The 20,775-nt window shown below is 53.3% G+C and overlaps 1 protein-coding gene across 1 annotated transcript in view; it reads left to right on the forward strand.

Annotated features, from left to right (window-relative positions):
* The window catches only part of NRDC (nardilysin convertase), a 1,316,087-nt gene that overhangs the window by 1,176,579 nt on the left and 118,733 nt on the right, over positions 1-20,775 (forward strand). The window contains exon 26 of the mRNA XM_085602630.1: positions 19,512-19,564. Within this exon, the coding sequence (XP_085458756.1) occupies positions 19,512-19,564 (53 nt within the window). The remainder of the gene's footprint in view (positions 1-19,511; positions 19,565-20,775) is intronic.

Genomic DNA, 20,775 nt, shown 5'->3' on the forward strand with positions numbered 1-20,775 from the left:
GTGGAAGGGGAGAAGCTAGAAAGTCTAAAGTTACTGATTCCGGAGTGATCCGATCAGTGGGACTAAACGAAAAAGGAACTGGACACTTGTAAAGCGAACCTGCGATGGAGCATCGAAATGCTCGAGTTACCTAGCCCAGAGGCTGCGACTGTGGAAGGTTCGGCAAGATGTCGGAAGTCCTCGTTGTAGTCTCAGGAGCCTGAAAGAAGAGTTGCTGGCAGGCGACCAGTGTCGATGTTCAGCGAGATCCAAGCCTGGATCGGTGATGAAGGAAACCTGAAAGCAGAGGGGACTCAGTTCTCAACCGCTAGCCAGCGATCGTGTGGGCACCAGGAGGGTACCGGCTGAAGTCACCTCGACCAGGTGAGTGGATGACGTCGGACTCGGCTGTTCCTCGGACCAGGAGGCGCGGCGGCGACCAGGAGGGAGGGCGAGCTGTCCCACGCAGGTGTCTGCTGTCGATGATGCTGGGCCCAGGAATGGGGCAGCGGATCTTGGCAGTGGCAAGCCCACGCGGTGGAGTCAAGATGGCGTCTAGAGTGGACCAGGAGGGTCCACGGTACTCCTCTGTTGAAGGGGAGCAAGAGCCAGTCTGGAGCAACCAGACTAGTGATGAAACAAACGTGGTGCGTCGTGAAGAGGGCCACAAGCCGGTCGGCAAGTGGTCGAACAACGCGGTGAACAGCAAGGAGCGGAAGGGCCCCCACGCAGATCTCGTGGATGCTGGGGAGGCGGACTTCGGTGCTGGAGCTGCTCAGGGTTAGTGCTTCTCAAACCCTAGGTGCACTCACTCGAGGGTCCCTCGGGGGGCGTGCTAGATAAGCGTCGTGCAGGTTCTGAAGATGGCCGGTCCCGCAGGTCTCGTCACACCTACGACTCTCAGCTGGGCTGATGAGGTAGGTAAAAGGTCAGAGATGGCAGGGACTCGGGTCTCGTCGAGCTGGGCAGTCTTGATCCATAGGAGAGACTTACAGCAAACCGCAAGCGCTTAGGTGGTGCCTGCTGGTGCAGGGTGGCTACTCCTTAGCCACAAGGGAGAGTCTTCAGAAATAGTCAAGAGTTCCTTTCGTGGAAAGTAGTTCAAGATTCAGAATTATCCAATTTGGGAAGGGGACTCGCTCCTACCTTTATTCTAAGAAAAGGGTCTGGCCCGTGACTAGGTTCTACCTATGGGTGGAGCCAGGAGGGGGGTGGTTACACCCCTATCCTTTGTCCGGCTTCGCCCCAGCTCAGGGGCTGGTGTGCCCCCGAAACTGGTTTGAGCCGGGCTATGCACAGTGAGCACCGGGGTGCCACTGGCAATCACCTTCCTTTCAGCCCTGCCTACCTGGGATACACAAACCCTGTCTGGGATGGTGCTAACACCGCCCTCGACAGGAAACCCTTTGTCCAAGCTCCCCTCGCTGGAAGGTCTCCCAGCAGCAGGAGGTCAGACTTGTGTCTGGTGGCAGCATCCATTTTGTGATGCTGAGGCTTGAGTCAACTTTAACCGGGGTTCAAGGTTACTTCCATGTCGTGCCCCTCTAAAAGGGGGGAATGCTAACCCCGTCGCCAGAACTGGCGAGGGGTTCGTATTCCAATTCGTATGACACCTTACTCGACATGTGTAGGTGATGCGATGCCAAAGTTAGCAAATAACCGCGAGGATTATAATGCATTTAAAAGTAGTTGGCCCGCGTCACCATGGAACGGCTATTAGGACTTGGTTCCGCAAGCCGTCGACGGGCTCAGCTCGCGCCAGTGCACCGTCCCACATGATTCCCTGCACTCTGCCTTCAGGATTGATAAGGCCTGCCATAGGAGTGACTGATAGGAATCCATGTGTCCATTTTAGGGTTAGGTGTAGGAATACTACACCTACAGCAACGGGTGATTACACCACGTTGCCCCAGCTGTCGTGCAGCCAGTTGTGTCAGATTTGGGCGGCCATTCCAGGGGTGGCATAATACATGCTGCAGCCCCTGGTAGGCCCTGGGTACATCGATGCCCTGGATACCTGTGGTATGCTGAGACAGGGACTGACAAGGCGGCCCAGTTCCAACTGGTGGATGCACCTAATGTACATGTGTTTAATTTCGAGAGAGAACAGCTAGGCTGTGGGTCTGATTGGCAGGCCCACAGCCGGGGAAAGTCATAAACCAATGAAGCAAAAGCAAAAAATCTGGGTGATCATAGGATTGCAGACCCTACTCTCCTACAGTCATACCGGCAATCATGACACCGACGGCGAACGCATAGTCGACCGATGCCATCTACTGACGCGCAGGGGTACTGCTGAGATAAAATTCTCCAGATCCAGTCTGACGCCTGGGGTTAATTCTAAGGTAAGGAATCTATAACTAATATATGTCTCTTACAGATATATCGCTATTGAAGGTAAGTAACTTGTTCACCAACACCTTTCCAATTACTCCCCCAGATAGGGAGTCAAAATGGGTGAAGACGTTTGGGAAGAGTTTTTTCATCCACTAGCTTGGCGCTCCGGTTCTTGAGCAACTGCTGTCTGCTGAAGGGCTGTTCTCACGCCTTTTGAAACTCAGTGACAAGTCCCCCCAGGTGTACCTGATGATCTGTGACCGGTTCTCGTCCAGGTCATACAGGAATGTCATGATGTGGCCAAGTTCATGCTTACTTGTGACTTGGACACCAGTGATTCAATTGGGTGGGCTGTTGTGACAAATTTCTCCATTTGTCCACCAATCTTTCAGGCGATGTCAGTTTATCCCTAAAAGACATGCTGTTCGATAGGACTTGCCTGTTTGGGCACAAGGCAGACTATGCTCTTTAGCGGTTCAAGGAGAGAAGGGATCTGGCATGCTCCCTGGGCCTAGCTGCCCCTCCTTGCGAGCCGCATCCGCCCTACCGTTCCTTTTTTTGGCTTAATCACAGGTACCCTGTACCATCCGGTAATCCAACCCCAGCATGGCACTCAGTTTCACAGCCGTGGAGCCTGTAGTCAAGGTTAATGGGGTCGGCTAGCCCATTGCATCCCCTGCAGCCTCCACCACGCAAACCCCTTTAGCTTGCCTTTAGTGGAGCATAACCACCTGGTGGGAGACAGGATCTAACAATTCTTACTGGGTTGGCAGGCCAGAACATCCGACAGGTGGGTCCTGCAACTTGTTCGGAAGGGCTATGCCTTACCTTCAGCACTGCTGCACCTTCCACTTTAGCGATTATCCTCCACCCCACAGCAAGTGTAGTCCTTTATGGCCAACCTGGCTTTCAAGAGGGTGTCCGTGTGAACCATTGGACTTGGTTGCTATTCCAGTCGCTTTCTGGTACCCCCGAATGACGAAGGCTTTTGTCCTAATTTTGACCTAAAGCCTCCTCTCCATGCCGTCCTTCAGAAGCAAAAATTCCAAATATTCACAGTGGCCCAGAGCTTGTCTGTTTACGGCTCTGGAGACTGGATGGTAGCGTTGGGGCTGCAGAAACGCCTATTTCTATATACTCTTTCAGCAGGCATATCGGTGCTACCTGCTGTTCGTGATGTGACAGGAGCATTTTCAGATTGCTGTGCTAAACTTTAATTTCACCAGTTCCCCTCGGGTGTTCATGAAAGCGATGATGGTGGTCAGAGATCAGAGGTGCAAGTCTTCCCCTACATTGCCTTGCTCTTGAAGGCGAGCTCGCACCAGGCAGTCCACCACCTCCAGACTACGACAAACGTCCTGTCATCATTTTTGGGTTTACTATCAATGTGCCCAAAGTCACACCAGACTCCTCCGCAGATGCTCTCCTTCATCGAAGCCATTCTGGACATGGTTCGGTTTTATGCTTTCTCCCCCTAAAATGGGTCCAGGTCATTCAGACTGCGATTCCGATCTTTTATCTTCGGTCCTCGATTTTCAGTGAAGTTGACTCTTAGGCTGCTGAGTCTGATGGCCTCTTGCATCCTGCTGGTCAAGCACACCAGGTGGCATATGCAGGCTCTGCAGTAGGATCTGGAGTGCCAGTAGGTCCAACATCAAGGGGTCCACTCAGACCATGTTCAGATTTTGGAGGAGACTGCAAAAGATCTGTAGTTGTAGTTACTTAACCACGAATAGGTCAGCAGAAGACCCCTCTCTCTTCCCCACCCAGGGCAGACAATGGTGAGTAATGCATCACTTCTGGGTTGGGGTGGCCATCTGGGAGAAGTAAGGATCAGAGGCCTTTGACACAGTCTTGGTTGCTTATCAACCTTCTGGAGTGGTGTGCGACCCACTTCGCATTGAAAACTTTCCTTCTGTTCATCAAGGGGAGGGTGGTACAGGTGCTCGTGGACAGCACCTCCACCATGTGGTACTGCAGCAAGCGAGGTGAGGTGGGGTCAAGGACTCTATGCCAGAAGGCCCAGCGCCTCTGAAAAAGGATGACTCACCAAGGAATATTCCTAGTGGTGAACCACCTGGCAGGATCATCGAATGCCAGGGCGGACAAGCTTAGTTGTTGGTGCCTAGCGGATCATGAGTGGCATTTACACCCTGAGGTGGCAGAAGGTACTGACTTGAAGGTACAATGTCGGCACTTCTCAACGTTTTAATTTCTAATGTGTCTCTCTCCGAGACACGTTCTGCCTCAATTGGAACTTGGGACTCCTGTATACCTTCCTGCCAATACCACTCCTGCCCAAAGTTCTCAGAACCGATCTGGCCAAGTCATCCTGCTGACCCCGGAGAGTATGGTATCTAGAACTTATGAGCTTGAGCATCTGTCCTCTGATCAAGCTGCCCCTCCTTGAGGACCTGCTGTGTCAGCAAGAGGGCAGGTCTCTGCACCCGGGCCTTCACCGTCTCCACTTTCATGCTTGGAGTTTGAGCAGTGACAGCTCTACACTGAACATCTTCGACCTTCCTCCGGATGTGGTTTATGTCATCTTGACAGCCAGTCGTCCCTAAACAAAACCTGTGTACTCCTGTTGTTGGAACCCATTTGTGGCTTGGTGTGGTGCTCGGTAGATAGACCCTCTTCTGGTAAAGAAGTGGTGTGGTTTCTATTGTCTTGAGTTCAGAGAGGCGTTGTTCTGGAGACAGTTAAAAGATACCTTTGACCTATGTGCCAATGCCTTCTTTGTTTATGTCTCCAGTTGGTATATGCTTTTTCAAAGGTTTACAACATTTCTTTCCTCCTCCTTTCATTGTCATGCCGCAGTAGAACCTTAACTTGGTCTCACATTTCTAATGTGCACTCCATTTGAGCCACGTCACAGCTATTTCATGTGGCCCCTCACGATAATTTTACCCATCGCCATCAGATCCGCATGTGAGTGAGCTTCAAGCACTTTGTGTCAGCCCGACGTACATCACCATATTGCCAGACAAACTGGTTTTGCGGACCCATGCATCCTTTTTGTCTAAAGTTGTGATGCCATTCCACATCATTCAAAGCATTTCCCTGCTGGAGTTCTGTGCTCCACCTCACCCCTTTAAGGAAGAGTACAGACTCCATTGCATCTATACCAATGGAGCGCTGAGTTTCTGCATTGTTAATACCAAAGAACGCGGAGTGGATGATCCGCTCTTTTTGGGGTTCTCTGGAACATAGAAAGGCAAGGGAGTGCAGAAGAGACCCATCCACCAGTTTGTGCTCTTCAATAAGATCTGCTACACATTGGCTAAAAATCAGCGTCCGGATGGACTGTGTGCTCATTCTACCAGGACCAAAGATGCTACCATTGCATTGGTACGCGGAGTACCTGTCCTGAACTGTGCCCAGTGGCTACGAGGGCGTCCCTTCATACATTCACGAAGCACTATTGTCTGAACAGTCAGGTTCACAGAGAGGGGCATTATACCCGTTCAGTCGTGCAGGACTTTCTAGTTTGAGTTCATCCACATATCCACCTCCACATAGGTACTTCTTTGGTATCTATTCAGAAGGTTAGTAATCTGCGGCTAGAAGTTTCTATCAGAAGAACAATTGATTTACTGCACTTTTTCTGGTAGAGACTGTATCTGGCTGCAGATTCCTCACCGATTGTCCCATGTTCATGGTTCTGTAGCCTGACTCTGTCCATTAGTAAGATCTGCAGTCATGGAATCTGTACACTAGTCACTCTACTTCGCTTTTGATGCTCTGCGTCTGTAGGCAGAGACCATCTCGAAAGCAACTGACTTCAGCGCACAGGAGTGGCGCCTATATAAACTATGTACATAACTTCCTGAGTGAAATGGCATCAGTGCAGAGCCGCGCAGCAGAACCTACAGGCACACACAGGTACTACTGAAAAGATTCTGGTTCCAGGCTAGCTCCTGGGGAATATCAAAAGTTGAGGAATCAGCAGCTATATAGTGTGCTCCAGAAAGAGCATTACCAAAGGAAAGTAACTTGTTCTTTAGAAGCATAAGGGGGTGGTGGATGTAAAAGAAAAACCCTTTCTAGAGTGACATTAGGCCATAAAATATCAAACATAACACCAATTCGATAATGTATTAGAACTCTTTAGAAACGGAGAAACTGAGGACAGCCCAGGGAGGTAGGAACAAGATGCCATATTTTCAGTAGCCCGCCTTTGGCCCTAAACTACATAAAGCATACTCTGGCATATAATATTGTACCCCGTCAACATATTTCAAGATACCAGTGAATTCCACGACGATATAGAGGCATCAGGTCTAGTGCACTTGTAAGGTTTTGGATTTGTGAAGTGATATACTGCATCCTCATTATGTACCCTTGGAGATATTTTAGTCTTTATAATACATGATTGCTTATGTATTTTACACACACCTAGAGAGAATAATCACAGGCTGTGTATACAAAATCAACACACTACTGACTGAGTTACTCACTGGTTTTGTGAAATAATGATCTGAAAGAAACACGTTAGTTAGATTAATCACCTTAGAATATCCCCAGGCGTCAGGCTGGATCCGGAAAGATTTTTCGTCAGCAATACCCTTGCGCGTCGCTAGGCGTCGTCTGCGGCTCCGCGTCCGTTGTCGGCGTCGTGCGCCGGGTTTACGTCGTCGGAGTACTTGGACGCCGCCCTCGCGCGTTGACGTCAGTTCTTCTTTTTTCCGCGCCAGACAGCGCCGTTCCGGGAAGAGCATACCCTTTTAGTCATTTTTTGACTAAACTTTTTGGACTCTTTTGGTCTACTCTCGACGACACGACTCTGGTGCCTGTAGGATGCCTGGTTTCAAACCTTGTGACTCCTGTCACCGACTGATGACGGTTACGGACCACCGCCGCCGGTGCCTCTAATGTCTTGGGGCCGACCACGATGCCGAGTCGTGCCTCGACTTCTGGGCCTTGACTTCGAAGGCTAGGTGGGAGCGGTACCACAAGCTCCTCGAGCTCTGGCAGTCGGCTCCGCGCCGTTCACGGTCCCGGTCGTGGAGTAGGTCGAGGGACTGGTCGCGGAGCCGCAGCCATCACCACTCGTCTGGTTCCAAGTCTTCGGGTAAGTCGAAGCATAGTAAGAAGTCCAAGAGGTGACATCGCTCTTCGGGCTCCCCTCGCCGGTCGCGCGACTTCGCTGAGGGTCCGAGTGGTACCACCCCCGCGGCTCCGTCAGAGCTGCAGGAGCCGCGTCCGTCCCCATACCTGCCGGTCCCTGGGACTGACGTGACTCCGGCGGAGATAAGTGCCTTCCTCTCAGCCGTGAGGGGCCTGGCTCTGCCGTCGACGCCTGCCAGCGTGCCTTCGGGCCCCACGGGTTCGACTGGGAGGCCTAGCGAGCCGGCGGCTCATTTGCCGTCGTCGACTCCGGTCCCGACGCTGCAGGTCCCCTCGGGATCCAAACGCTGGATCCCTGTTGGTGCCGGTCGACCTCACGACCCCTCCGCCGGGCGCCGACTCCTGTGCCACCCTCGGCGCCGCCTTCGGACGACGCCGTTCTCCGGTTCGGTCCCGGCGCCGCACCAGACGCCGATGGGTGACCATTTCATCTTCCGCCCGGCTCCGATCGTTCCACCTGTCTACCAGGAATCGGATGACGGTGACGACTGGGAGGGGTCTGATGACCTTCTGGCCCGCCAGGGCCAGTTATCACAGGACTGGGCAGACGAGCTGGGGGATGCCAGTGGCCTTGACACCTCCCCTGACTCTGGCTTCATCTCTCCTCCGACAGTGGCTTCGGAGGAAGGTGCTGCATTTTCTGTGGCGCTGCGTAAGGCGGCCGAAGCCCTGGGGCTGGAGCTACCTACTGTGGCCGTGAGGACTAACCTCCTCACTGAAGTGCTCCAACCGTCAGCAAGCTCCTCGGAGCCTCTGCTGCAGTTTAATGAAGCACTGATGGACGTTCTGAAGGGCACCTGGTCCAAGCCCTCCTGTGGACCGGAACATGGCCCGGCGCCACCGCCCTGCCCCGGGCGACCCCAGTTTTCTGTCCATGCACCCCACGCCCGAGAGCCTGGTTATCCAGGCCTCTACTTCCCAGACCTCCTTCCCGTCCGCTTCCCCAGATCGGGAATCCAAGAGACTTGAACAGTTTGGTAAGAAGCTGTTCTCTTCCCTTAGTTTGGGACTGCGGTCTATTAACACCGCTTGTCTCTTGGACTGTTACTCCCACTCCCTGTGGGATATGGCGGAGGACGTGCTGACCCAGTGTCCGGAGGAGGCCCGGACACGGCTCGCCCAGGCTCTTGTTGAGGTGCGGGCTGCAGCGTGGCATGCCATCCGATGTGGATGGGACACTACAGACTCGCTGGGTAGGGCAATGTCGACCACGGTGGCGCTTCGTCGGCATGCCTGGCTGCGGTCCGCAAGGTTTTCTGGGGATGTCCAGAGCACCCTTTTGGACATGCCTTTCGATGGCAGTCGCCTTTTTGGCGACAAAGCGGATAGTGCGCTGGAGCGCTTTAAGGACTCCAGGGCTACGGCCAAGTCCTTGAGCCTCTCGGCCCGCGCCCGCAAACATTCGCTTTTCTCCCCTTTCGTGGCCAAGGAAGGGGCGCCCCTTCACGTCCGCCTAGCCACAGGCGGTCACGGGGGGCATCGTGCCGGTCCGTCCACATCTACCCCTGCAGCATCCGCCTCAAAGCCCTCCTAGTCCGTGCTTTCAGGCCCATCCCACGCCAGTGGGCGGCAGAGTTCGCCATCACCTGCTCCACTGGCGTTCCATCACGTCGGACAGGTGGGTGCTGCAAATCGTCCAAAGGGGCTACTCCCTCCCCTTCGAAACGACCCCTCCAGCCATGCCACCACAATACCACCGCATGTTGAGGGATCACTTGAATCTTCTTCAGGAGGAAGTTACGGCCCTCTTGGCCAAGGGGGCCATCGAGCGCGTTCCTGGTCCAGAAGTAGGTCGTGGTTGTTATTCCCACTACTTTCTGGTTCCCAAGAAGGGCAAAGGGGGCCTACGCCCTATCTTGGACCTCAGGAGCGTCAACGCCTTCCTCCGGAAGGAGAGGTTCAAGATGCTCACCTTAGCTCAGGTTCTGGCTTCCCTAGACCCTGGAGACTAGATGGTAGTGTTGGACTTGCAGGACGCTTAATTCCATATCCCCGTCCTGCCGGCGCACCGGCGGTTCACGGTAAGCCACAAGCATTTTCAGTTTACCGTGTTCCCCTTCGGCCTCACCAGTGCCCCTTGGGTGTTCACAAAAGTGATGGCGGTGGTTGCAGCTCACCTGCACAGATTAGGGGTTCCAGTCTTCCCCCATCTCGACGACTGGTTGTTGAAGGCGGGCTCGCCCCAGGCAGTCGTCTCCCACCTCCAGACTACGCACGACCTCCCGCATTTGCTGGGGTTCTCCATCAATGTGCTGAAGTTGCATCTGAGTCCCTCCCAGAAGCTCCTCTTCATCGGAGCGATTCTGGACTCGGCGCAGTTCCGGGTCTATCCTCCGGAACATCGGGTTCGGGATATTCAGGCCCTCATTCCCATCTTTCGGCCTCTATCCCGGGTTTCAGTCAGGTTGGTGCTGCGGCTTCTGGGTCTGATGGCCTCCTGCATCCTGCTGGTACATCACGCCAGGTGGCGGATGCGGGCTCTGCAGTGGGACCTGAAGTTTCAATGGGCCCAGCATCGGGGCAACCTGTCCGACCATGTCTTGATCTCGGAGGGCACTGCATGACAGTTGCAGTGGTGGCTCACGGACCGCGATTGGGTCAGTGTCAGATCCCTCTCCTACCGGAGCATGTAGTAGTGACGGATGCGTCCCTCCTGGGATGGGGGGGCCACATGGGAGAGGCGGAGATCAGAGGACTCTGGTCTCCGGCGGAGTCCCGGCTCTATATCAACCTCTTGGAGCTGAGAGCGATCCGGCTTGCACTGAAGGCATTCCTTCCCTCTGTCCGCGGAAGTGTGGTGCAGGTGTTCACGGACAACACCACCGCCATGTGGTATTGCAACAAGCAGGGCGGGGTGGGGTCGTGGACCCTTTGTCAGGAGGCTTTGCGCCTCTGGACATGGCTGGAACATCAGGACATCACCCTGGTGGTTCAACATCTGGTGGGCTCTCTGAACACCAGAGCAGATGAACTCAGCCGCCGGTGCATGATGGATCACGAATGGTGTCTACACTCGGACGTGGCGCAAGGCCTCTTTCAGCAGTGGAGAGAGCCTTGGTTAGATCTATTCGTCACAGAAAGGAACACGCAATGTCAGCAGTTCTGTGCGTTGGAGTTTCCAGAGGTTCAGAGACGCTTTTCGTCGCGAGTGGAGTTGCGGTCTGTTGTACACCTTTCCACCTATACCACTTTTGCCCAGCATGCTGAAGAAGATCAGGCGCGACTGGGCCCAAGTCATCTTGGTGGCTCCGGATTGGGCACGAAGGTACTGGTATCCCGAGCTACTCAGTCTGTCGACCGACCCCCCGATATGACTGCCTCTTCGGGAGGACCTTCTGTCGCAGCAGCAGGGGACGGTCCTCCACCCGAACCTGTCCAGTCTCCACCTCCATGCGTGGAGATTGAGCGGCGACATTTGATGTCATTTGACTTGCCTCCTGAAGTCTGTGATGTGATTCTGGCAGCCAGGCGTGCCTCCACAAAATCGGTATACGCCTGTCGGTGGAACAAATTTGTGGCATGGTGCACAGCAAAGGCTGTGGACCCCCTTTCCGCCCCTTTTTCTGAGGTTCTCCTCTTGGATGTATGTCGTTACAACGCACACTTTTACAACGCATGCACTTACAACGCATTTTTTACAACGCAAAATCCATTACAACGCACTACACTTACAACGCATGACACTACAACGCATTTTTAAAAACTACCTTTACAACGCATACCATTACAACGCATAATAGTAAATTGCATTTAAGGTAAGTATTAGATAGTATAGGGGTAAAAATTGCTATTCTAACTCCAGGGGGTGCAACAGTAGGGAAAGTGTTGGATAGTATAGGGGTAAAAATTGCTATTCTAACTCCAGGGGGTGCAACAGTAGGGTAAGTGTTGGATAGTATAGGGGTAAAAATTGCTATTCTAACTCCAGGGGGTGCAACAGTAGGGAAAGTGTTGGATAGTATAGGGGTAAAAATTGCTATTCTAACTCCAGGGGGTGCAACAATAGGGTAAGTGTTGGATCGTATAGGGGTAAAAATTACTATTCTAACTCCAGGGGGTGCAACAGTAGGGTAAGTGTTGGATAGTATAGGGGTAAAAATTACTATTCTAACTCCAGGGGGTGCAACAGTAGGGTAAGTGTTGGATAGTATAGGGGTAAAAATTACTATTCTAACTCCAGGGGGTGCAACAGTAGGGTAAGTGTTGGATAGTATAGGGGTAAAAATTGCTATTCTAACTCCAGGGGGTGCAACAGTAGGGTAAGTGTTGGATAGTATAGGGGTAAAAATTACTATTCTAACTCCAGGGGGTGCAACAGTAGGGTAAGTGTTGGATAGTATAGGGGTAAAAATTACTATTCTAACTCCAGGGGGTGCAACAGTAGGGTAAGTGTTGGATAGTATAGGGGTAAAAATTACTATTCTAACTCCAGGGGGTGCAACAGTAGGGTAAGTGTTGGATAGTATATGGGTAAAAATTACTATTCTAACTCCAGGAGGTGCAACAGTAGGGTAAGTGTTGGATAGTATAGGGGTAAAAATTACTATTCTAACTCCAGGGGGTGCAACAGTAGGGTAAGTGTTGGATAGTATAGGGGTAAAAATTACTATTCTAACTCCAGGGGGTGCAACAGTAGGGTAAGTGTTGGATAGTGTAGTGTAATATTATGCGTTGTAATGGTAGGCGTTGTAATGGAATGCGTTGTAAAGGTAGTTTTTAAAAATGCGTTGTAGTGTCATGCGTTGTAAGTGTAGTGCGTTGTAATGGATTTTGCGTTGTAAAAAATGCGTTGTAAGTGTAGTGCGTTGTAAAAGTTGCGTTGTAAAGGTTGTTCCCCTCTCCTCTTTCTTCTTTCCATGGCCCAGCAGGGCTCTGCTCTGGGCACTCTTTAATGTTATCTTTCAGCTATCTCTGCTTTCTTACGGCTTCCTGATGAGCCTTCTCTTTTCAAATCCCCTGTTGTTTCTCGCTTCTTCAAGGGCATTACTCACATGTTTCCTCCTGTTCCTTTCGTAATGCCTCAGTGGGATTTGAATATGGTCTTGACGTTTCTGATGTGCGCTCTCTTTGAGCCACTTCATAACTGTCCCCTTCGTCTCTTGACGCTTAAGACTGCTTTCCTGGTAGCCATCACCTCTGCTAGAAGGGTGAGTGAGCTCCAAGCTCTCTCTTCTAAGCCGCCTTTTCTTTCTGTCCATCCGGAAAAAGTTGTTCTCAGGACTCGCCCTTCCTTTCTCCCTAAGGTGGTGACTGCCTTTCACATCGGGCAGTCTGTTACATTGTCCACCTTCTTTCCGCCTCCGCATCCTTCGAAAGAGGAAGAGAGGCTCCACCGTCTGGACCCAAAACGAGCGCTGTCCTTTTATTTGGACCGCACCAAGCAGTTCCGGGTGGACGACCAACTCTTTGTTAGCTACGTGGGCGCTAAGAAGGGGTAGGCGGTGCACTAACAGACCATCTCTTGGTGGGTCGTTTTGTGTATCAAAGCTTGTTACTCCTTGGCGAAAAAGGAACCTCCTATAGGGCTGAGGGCCCATTCCACTCGGACCACAGCGGCGACAACTGCCCTGGGCCGGTGAGTCCCCTTGCAGGACATCTGTCAGGCAGCAACGTTGGCCTCGCTGCACACGTTTGCTAAACATTATTCCTGGACAGCCAAGTCCGGAGAGACGGCTTCTTTGGCCGTTCTGTTCTCCAGGACTTTCTGGTGTGATCTTGGTTCGCAGACCCACCACCGGGGTTGGTATAACCAAATAACTCTCCTCACTTAGGTTAGAAAGTCCCAGAGCACCATCATGCATCCCCGGTGATGGCACCAGTCAGCTCTAGCCACCATCCTTTGACTCTTTTATAGCACATGTGGCTCTCTGGCTAGAAGGTCCAGATGCAAAAGGGTCAAGGTGAGTTGTTTTGAGGCAAATATTACATAACCCATCTGTAAGACTGGACTGGGTTTGAGAGTACAGGAGTGGGGCCTTTAAGGTCTGCCGAAACAAAGCTTCAGGAGAGATTAATGACTTCAGCAGGATTAGAGCTGCAGGAGAGGATCCTGTGTTTCATTTGTCTCAAAAAAGGACTGTGTTTTGAGGAGTTACTCAAAGAATTGAAAACTGAGCAGCCAAAAATCCTAATCTGAAAGAAACACGTTAGTTAGATTCCTCACCTTAGAATATCCCCAGGCGTCAGACTGGATCCGGTAGATTTTTCGTCAGCAATATCCCTTGCGCGTCGCTAGGCGTCGTCTGCGGCTCCGCGTCCGTCGTCGGCATCGTGCGCCGGAATGATGTCGTCGGAGTACTTAGACGCCGCCCTCGCGCGCTGACGTCAGTTCTTCTTTTTTCCGCGCCAGTAAGCGCAGATCTGGGATAGCTACCCCTTTAGTCACTTTTTGACTAACTTTTTTCGATCCTTTTTGATCTTGTCTCGACTCCGGTGCCGGTAGGATGCCTGGTTTTAAAGCCTGTGCTGACTGCAACCGCTTGATGTCGGTTACGGACCATCACCGCCGGTGCCTTTACTGCTTGGGCCTCGACCACGACGCGGAGTCGTGTTCGGACTGCAAGGCCCTGACCTCGAAGGCTAGACGGGAATGGTCCCGTAAGCTTCTCGAGCTTCGCCATTCGGCTCCGCGCCGCTCTCGATCCCGGTCCAGGAGGAGGTCCAAGGATCGGTCGCGGAGCCGCAGCCGACGTCATCATCGATCGTCTGGCTCCAAGTCTTCGGGTAAGTCGAAGCACTCCAAGAAGTCCAAGAGGCGACACCGCTCTTCGGACTCCCCTCGCCGGTCGCGCGACTCGGTCGAGGGTCAGGGTGGTTCCACCCCCGCGGCTCCAGCGGAGCCGCAGTCGCCACGCAAGTCCCCATACCCGCCGGTCCCTGGGACTGACGCGATGCCGGCGGAAGTCAGTGCCTTCCTCTCGGCCATGAGGAACCTGGCTCCGCCGTCGACGCCCGCTGGCGCGCCTTCGGGCCCCGCGGACCCGACTGGGCAACCTTGCCTGCCAGCGGCTCCGGCCCCGGCGCCGTCGACGGTTCCGGCCTTGACGCCGCAAGTGCCCGAGGGACCCGTTCCCGAGTCCCCGCCGACGCTGGTCGACCTCGTCACGCCTCCGACGCCGGCTCCGCTCGGCGTCGAGCCCCAGTTCAGCCCCGCTCCGGGCCCGGCGCCGTTACGGCGTCGATGGACGCCGTGTTCGGCGCCGCTGGAGACACATTTTGTCTATCGCCCGGCTCCGATCCTTCCTCCTGCATACCAGGAATCGGATGATGGGGGCGACTGGGAGGGATCCGTGGATCCTATGGCCGTTCAGGCTCAACTGTCACAGGACTGGGCAGATGAACTGGGTGATGCCAGTGGTCTGGATACCTCTCCGGACACTGGATTCATCTCTCCTCCGACTGTGGCTTCGGAGGAGGGTGCTGCTTTCTCTGTGGTGCTGCGCAAGGCGGCCGCAGCCCTTGGGCTCGAGCTACCTGCCGTGGCAGTGAGGACTAACGTCCTCACTGAGGTGCTTCAGTCTGCAGCAAGCTCCACTGAGCCTCTGCTGCCATTCAATGAGGCCCTCACTGACGTTCTGCAGGGCACCTGGTCCAAGCCCTCCACAGTTCCTCCTGTGGACGGGAACGTCGCCAGGCGCCACCGCCCTGCTCCGGGCGACCCCAGTTTTCTGTCCCAACACCCTACCCCCGAGAGCCTGGTTATCCAGGCCTCTACCTCCCAATCCTCCTTCCCGACCGCTCCGCCGGACCGGGATTCCAAGAGACTGGAACAGTTCGGCAAAAAGCTGTTCTCCTCCCTTAGTTTGGGCCTGCGGTCTTTGAACACCGCCTGTCTCTTGGACCGTTATTCCCACTCTCTGTGGGATACGGTGGAGGACGTGCTGCCCCTGTGTCCGGAGGAGGTCCAGACACGACTTACCCAGGCTCTGGCCGATGGGAGGGATGCAGCGCGACATGCTATCCGATGTGGGCTTGACACTACGGACTCGCTGGGTAGGGCGATTTCTACCTCAGTGGCGCTTAGACGTCATGCCTGGCTGCGGTCCACGTCCTTTTCGGGCGATGTCCAGAGCACCCTCATGGGCATGCCCTTTGATGGCACTCGCCTTTTCGGCGAGAAAGCGGACAGTGCGCTGAATCGCTTTAAGGACTCCCGGGCTACGGCCAAGTCCTTGGGCCTCTCGGCCCCACGGTCGCAAACTTCCGCCTTTCGCCCCTTTCGTGGCCAAGGAAGGGGTGCCTCCTCACATACGCCTAGCCACCAGCCGCAGAACCAACCAGGTCGCGGACGTGGTTTCCGCCGAGGCGGTTCTGGAGGACGACGAGGTCAGCCCACATCCACCCCGGCAGCATCCGTCTCAAAGCCTTCCTAGTCCGAGCTTTCAGGCCCATCAACGCCAGTGGGCGGCAGAGTTCGCCATCACCTGCTCCGCTGGCGGTCCATCACATCGGACAGGTGGGTGCTGCAAATCGTCCGAAGGGGCTACTCCCTCCCCTTCGAGACGACCCCTCCAGCCATGCCACCGCAGCACCACCGTATCTCGGGGGATCATTTGAATCTTCTCCACGAGAAAGTTTCGGCCCTCTTGGCCAAGGGGGCCGTCGAGCGCGTTCCGAGCCCAGAAGTAGGTCGTGGTTGTTATTCCCACTACTTTCTGGTTCCCAAGAAGGGCAAAGGGGGCCTACGCCCTATCTTGGACCTCCGGAACATCAATGCCTTCCTCCGGAAGGAAAGGTTCAAGATGTTAACTTTGGCTCAGGTTCTAGCTGCCCTAGACCCTGGAGACTGGATGGTAGCGTTGGACTTGCAGGACGCATATTTCCACATCCCCGTCCTGCCGGCCCACCGGCGTTACCTGCGGTTCACGGTGGGCCTCGAGCACTTTCAGTTTACCGTGCTCCCCTTCGGCCTCACCAGTGCCCCTCGGGTGTTCACGAAAGTGATGGCGGTGATCGCAGCTCATCTGCGCAGATCAGGGGTTCCAGTCTTCCCCCTATCTCGACGACTGGTTGTTGAAGGCGGGCTCGCCCCAGACAGTCGTCTCCCACCTCCAGACTACGGCGGATCTCCTGCATTTGCTGGTATTTTCCATCAACGTGCCGAAGTCACACCTGAGTCCCTCTCAGCAGCTCCTCTTCATCGGAGCGGTTCTCGATTCGGCGCAGTTCCGGGTCTATCCGCCGGAACAGCGGGTCCGGGATATTCCGGCCCTGATTCCCATCTTTCGGCCTCTATCCTGGGTTTCGGTCAGGCTAGTGTTGCGGCTTCTGGGGCTGATGGCCTCCTGCATCCTACTAGTGCATCACGCCAGGCGGCGCATGCGGGCTCTGCAGTGGGACCTGAAGTTTCAGTGGGCCCAGCATCACGGCAACCTGTCCGACCATGTCTTGATCTCGGAGGGCACTGCACAGCAGTTGCAGTGGTGGCTCACGGACCGCGATTGGGTCAAGGGCAAGAGCCTCTCCCTTCCCCAACCAGAGCATGTCGTAGTGACGGATGCGTCCCTCCTGGGATGGGGTGGCCATATGGCAGAGGCGGAGATCAGAGGCCTCTGGTCTCTGGCGGAGTCTCGTCTCCACATCAACCTGTTGGAGTTGAGAGCGATCCGACTTGCACTGAAAGCCTTCCTTCCCTCTGTCAGGGGAAGTGTCGTGCAGGTGTTCACGGACAACACCACCGCCATGTGGTATTGCAACAAACAGGGCGGAGTGGGATCGTGGACCCTTTGTCAGGAGGCTCTGTGCCTCTGGACGTGGCTGGAACACCAGGGCTTCACCCTAGTGGTTCAACATCTGGCGGGCTCTCTGAACGCCAGAGCAGACGAACTCAGCCGCCGTTGCATGATGGATCACGAATGGCGTCTGACCTCCGAAGTGGCGCAAGGTCTCTTTCAGCAGTGGGGAGAGCCTTGGTTAGATCTATTCGCCACCGAAGAGAACGCGCAATGTCAGCAGTTCTGCGCGTTGGAATTTCCAAGGCGGCACTCGCTCGGCAACGCTTTTCGTCACGGGTGGAGTTGCGGTCTGTTGTACGCCTTTCCGCCTATACCACTTCTGCCCAGAGTGCTGAAGAAGATCAGGCGCGACCGGGCCCAAGTCATCTTGGTGGCTCCGGATTGGGCATGAAGGTACTGGTATCCCGAGCTACTCAGTATGTTGACCGATCCTCCGATACGTCTGCCCCTTCGGGAGGATCTTCTGTCGCAGCAGCAGGGGACGGTCCTCCACCCGAACCTGTCCAGCCTCCACCTCCTTGCGTGGAGATTGAGCGGCGGCAGTTGATGCCATTTGACTTGCCTCCTGAAGTCTGTGATATCATTCTGGCAGCCAGGCGTCCCTCCACAAAGACGGTATACGCCTGCCGGTGGAACGAATTTGTGGCATGGTGCACAGTAAAGGCTGTGGATCCCCTTTCCGCCCCTCTTTCTGAGGTTCTACTGTTTCTTCTTTCTTTGGCCCGGCAGGGCTCTGCCCTGGGCACCCTGAAAGGTTATCTTGCTGCCATCTCTCCCTTCTTGCGGCTTCCTGATCAGCCTTCTCTTTTCAAGTCCCCTGTAGTTACACGCTTTCTAAAGGGCATTACTCACACGTTCCCTCCTGTCCCTTTTGTAATGCCTCAGTGGGACTTGAATCTTGTTCTCACATTTCTAATGTGCGCTCCCTTTGAGCCTCTTCATAATTGTCCTCTTCGTCTGCTGACGCTTAAGACTGCTTTTCTGGTAGCCATCACCTCGGCTAGACGGGTGAGTGAGCTCCAGGCTTTATCTTCAAAGCCTCCTTTTCTCTCTGTTCATCCGGACAAGGTTGTCCTTCGGCCTCGTCCCTCCTTTCTTCCGAAAGTGGTGACTCCATTTCATCTTGGGCAGTCTGTCACCTTGCCCACCTTCTTTCCGCCTCCTTCCAAAGAGGAAGAGAGGCTCCACCGTCTGGACCCAAAACGTGCGCTCTCCTTTTATCTGGACCGCACGAAGCAGTTCCGGGTGGACGACCAACTTTTCGTTGGATACGTGGGTGCTAAGAAGGGGAAAGCTGTGCACAAACGGACCATCTCTCGGTGGGTCGTTTTGTGCATCAAAATTTGTTACTCCTTGGCAAAAAAGGACCCTCCTGTTGGGCTGCGCGCCCATTCTACTCGGGCCACGGCGGCTACCACTGCTTTGGGACGGGGTGTCCCTTTGCAGGACATCTGTCAGGCGGCAACGTGGGCTTCGCTACACACGTTTGCCAGGCATTATTGCCTTGACAGCCAAGTCCGGAGGGATGGCTTCTTTGGCCGTTCTGTCCTCCAGGACTTTCTGGTGTGATCTTGGTTCGCAGACCCACCACCGGGGATGGTATTGCTTGGGTATCTATTCCAAGGTGAGGAATCTAACTAACGTGTTTCTTTCAGATGAACAAGTTACTTACCTTCGGTAACGATGTATCTGTAAGAAACATTAGTTAGTTAGATTCCTCACCGACCCACCCATCCTCCCCGTTCTGCGAACTGACATCTAGGGTTAAGGTTATCCTTTTCAGGCCCCTAGATTTTATTTTTGGCACCAGTGTCGGTCTTTGCATGGCTCTGCGTTCCTGGCGACGTCAGCGCGCGAGGGCGGCGTCTAAGTACTCAGACGACGTCATTCCGACGCCGACGACGGACGCGGAGCCGCAGACGACGCCTAGCGACGCGCAAGGGGTATTGCTGACGAAAAATCTTCCGGATCCAGTCTGACGCCTGGGGATATTCTAAGGTGAGGAATCTAACTAACTAATGTTTCTTACAGATACATCGTTACCGAAGGTAAGTAACTTGTTCCACTGGGAAAATGAGTAGTCTAACTTCAGCATGGGTGGGAGTATGAAGCAAAGGAGCAAAAACTGAGCTGTAGATTGGAGGACAAAAGGAAACAAAATCTTGAGTAATTTCTCTGTAAAAATTCCATAATATTGTGCACAGAAAACTACATAAACTATATTTTGTGGCAATTCTAATCATGTTCCAAATGCTTTTCTGCTGCATGTAGTAAAGTGCATCTTAAGTCAGGACACCAAAATGGTAAAGTTTTTGTGCTGCATTTTTTCAGATGCATATGGAAGAGCCCTGTTTTGACATGTTGCGAACCAAGCAAACCCTCGGGTGAGACAAATGCATGTAAATTATGAAATGACTTTATTTATTTGTACTGTCACACATCCTTCAGTTTGTATGATTTTGTGTGGAATTTGGTGCTATGTTAAGAGGAACCTTATAGTGGAGGAGGAAAGAAAGCTTTTGTCCTCATTCCCGATCCATCTTTTTCTTCCCTGTGGTTCTGCTTTTAAATCAGTTGCTCTGTAACCATGAAGTCCAGTTGTCAGTGGGAGCTGGTCAAGCTTTGGGGGTCATTGCATTACTGTATTCTATTGGGTGCTAAAGCCTCTAGACAAGTTTTAACTTTGAGGGGTGAGGGAAGAGACCCTTTTTGTTTTAATTATAGTTTTTTGGGTAAAGGAATTTAGCTGTTTTCGGCTGGGCAGCAGTGGCACCCACTTAGTAGTTTATTGGTGCACCCAGAGTCAGAGACCATGGATAGCTATGACCATACATTTCATAGCAAACTTTACTGTTTTCAGACACCTTTGTTGCCATTGACTGAGACATTGTAAACAATATAGTAAACCTCACAAGTTCCAAAGTCTTCTGGGTTTTCCCGAGCACTTCCCTGTACGATATCATTGGCCATAAGGCCAGTGTTCTAGAACATTCAGCACATAAACACTATTAGAATATTTTAAATCATATAGCGGTACTAGAAATGACTAAAACCACTTACCTTTCATTTTGTTATATAATATCTGAAAGAGATTTCTAGCTACTGATTCCTTACCTTTGAATTTTCCTGGCATCAGACTGGATCCAGAAACGTTTGTGTGAGCAGTAACCCTGTGCATAGTCAGGTGGTTCATTTCAGCTCTGTGTGGTGTCTTTGGCACCTTGATGTGATGTCACGGTCACCTATATAGGCACCACATAGGCGCTGATGTCAGTTTTTTCCACGCCAGTTAGCGCTGATCTGGAAAAGAGCTACCCCTCTGTCTCTTCTCGATAGACTTTTTTCGATATTTTGTCGAAGATTTGTTTCTTGTGTGTCGAGGGAATGTCCTCTAGGAAGGTAGGGTTCAAGCCATGTGGTGCGTGTCACTGCACCATGTCGGCTATCGACCTACACCTTTGAGTGCCTATGGTGTCTCGGGCGCAACCACGACACAGAGTCATACTCAGTGTGCTGGGCCATGGCACCAAAGGCTTTGAGGGAGTGGTCCCTAAAGCTGCTTGTGGCCCTGCAGCCGATGGCATCTAGCGTGACT

Source organism: Triturus cristatus, chromosome 4_2 (genome assembly GCF_964204655.1).
Source record: "Triturus cristatus chromosome 4_2, aTriCri1.1, whole genome shotgun sequence".
Classification (NCBI taxonomy): Eukaryota; Metazoa; Chordata; class Amphibia; order Caudata; family Salamandridae; genus Triturus; species Triturus cristatus.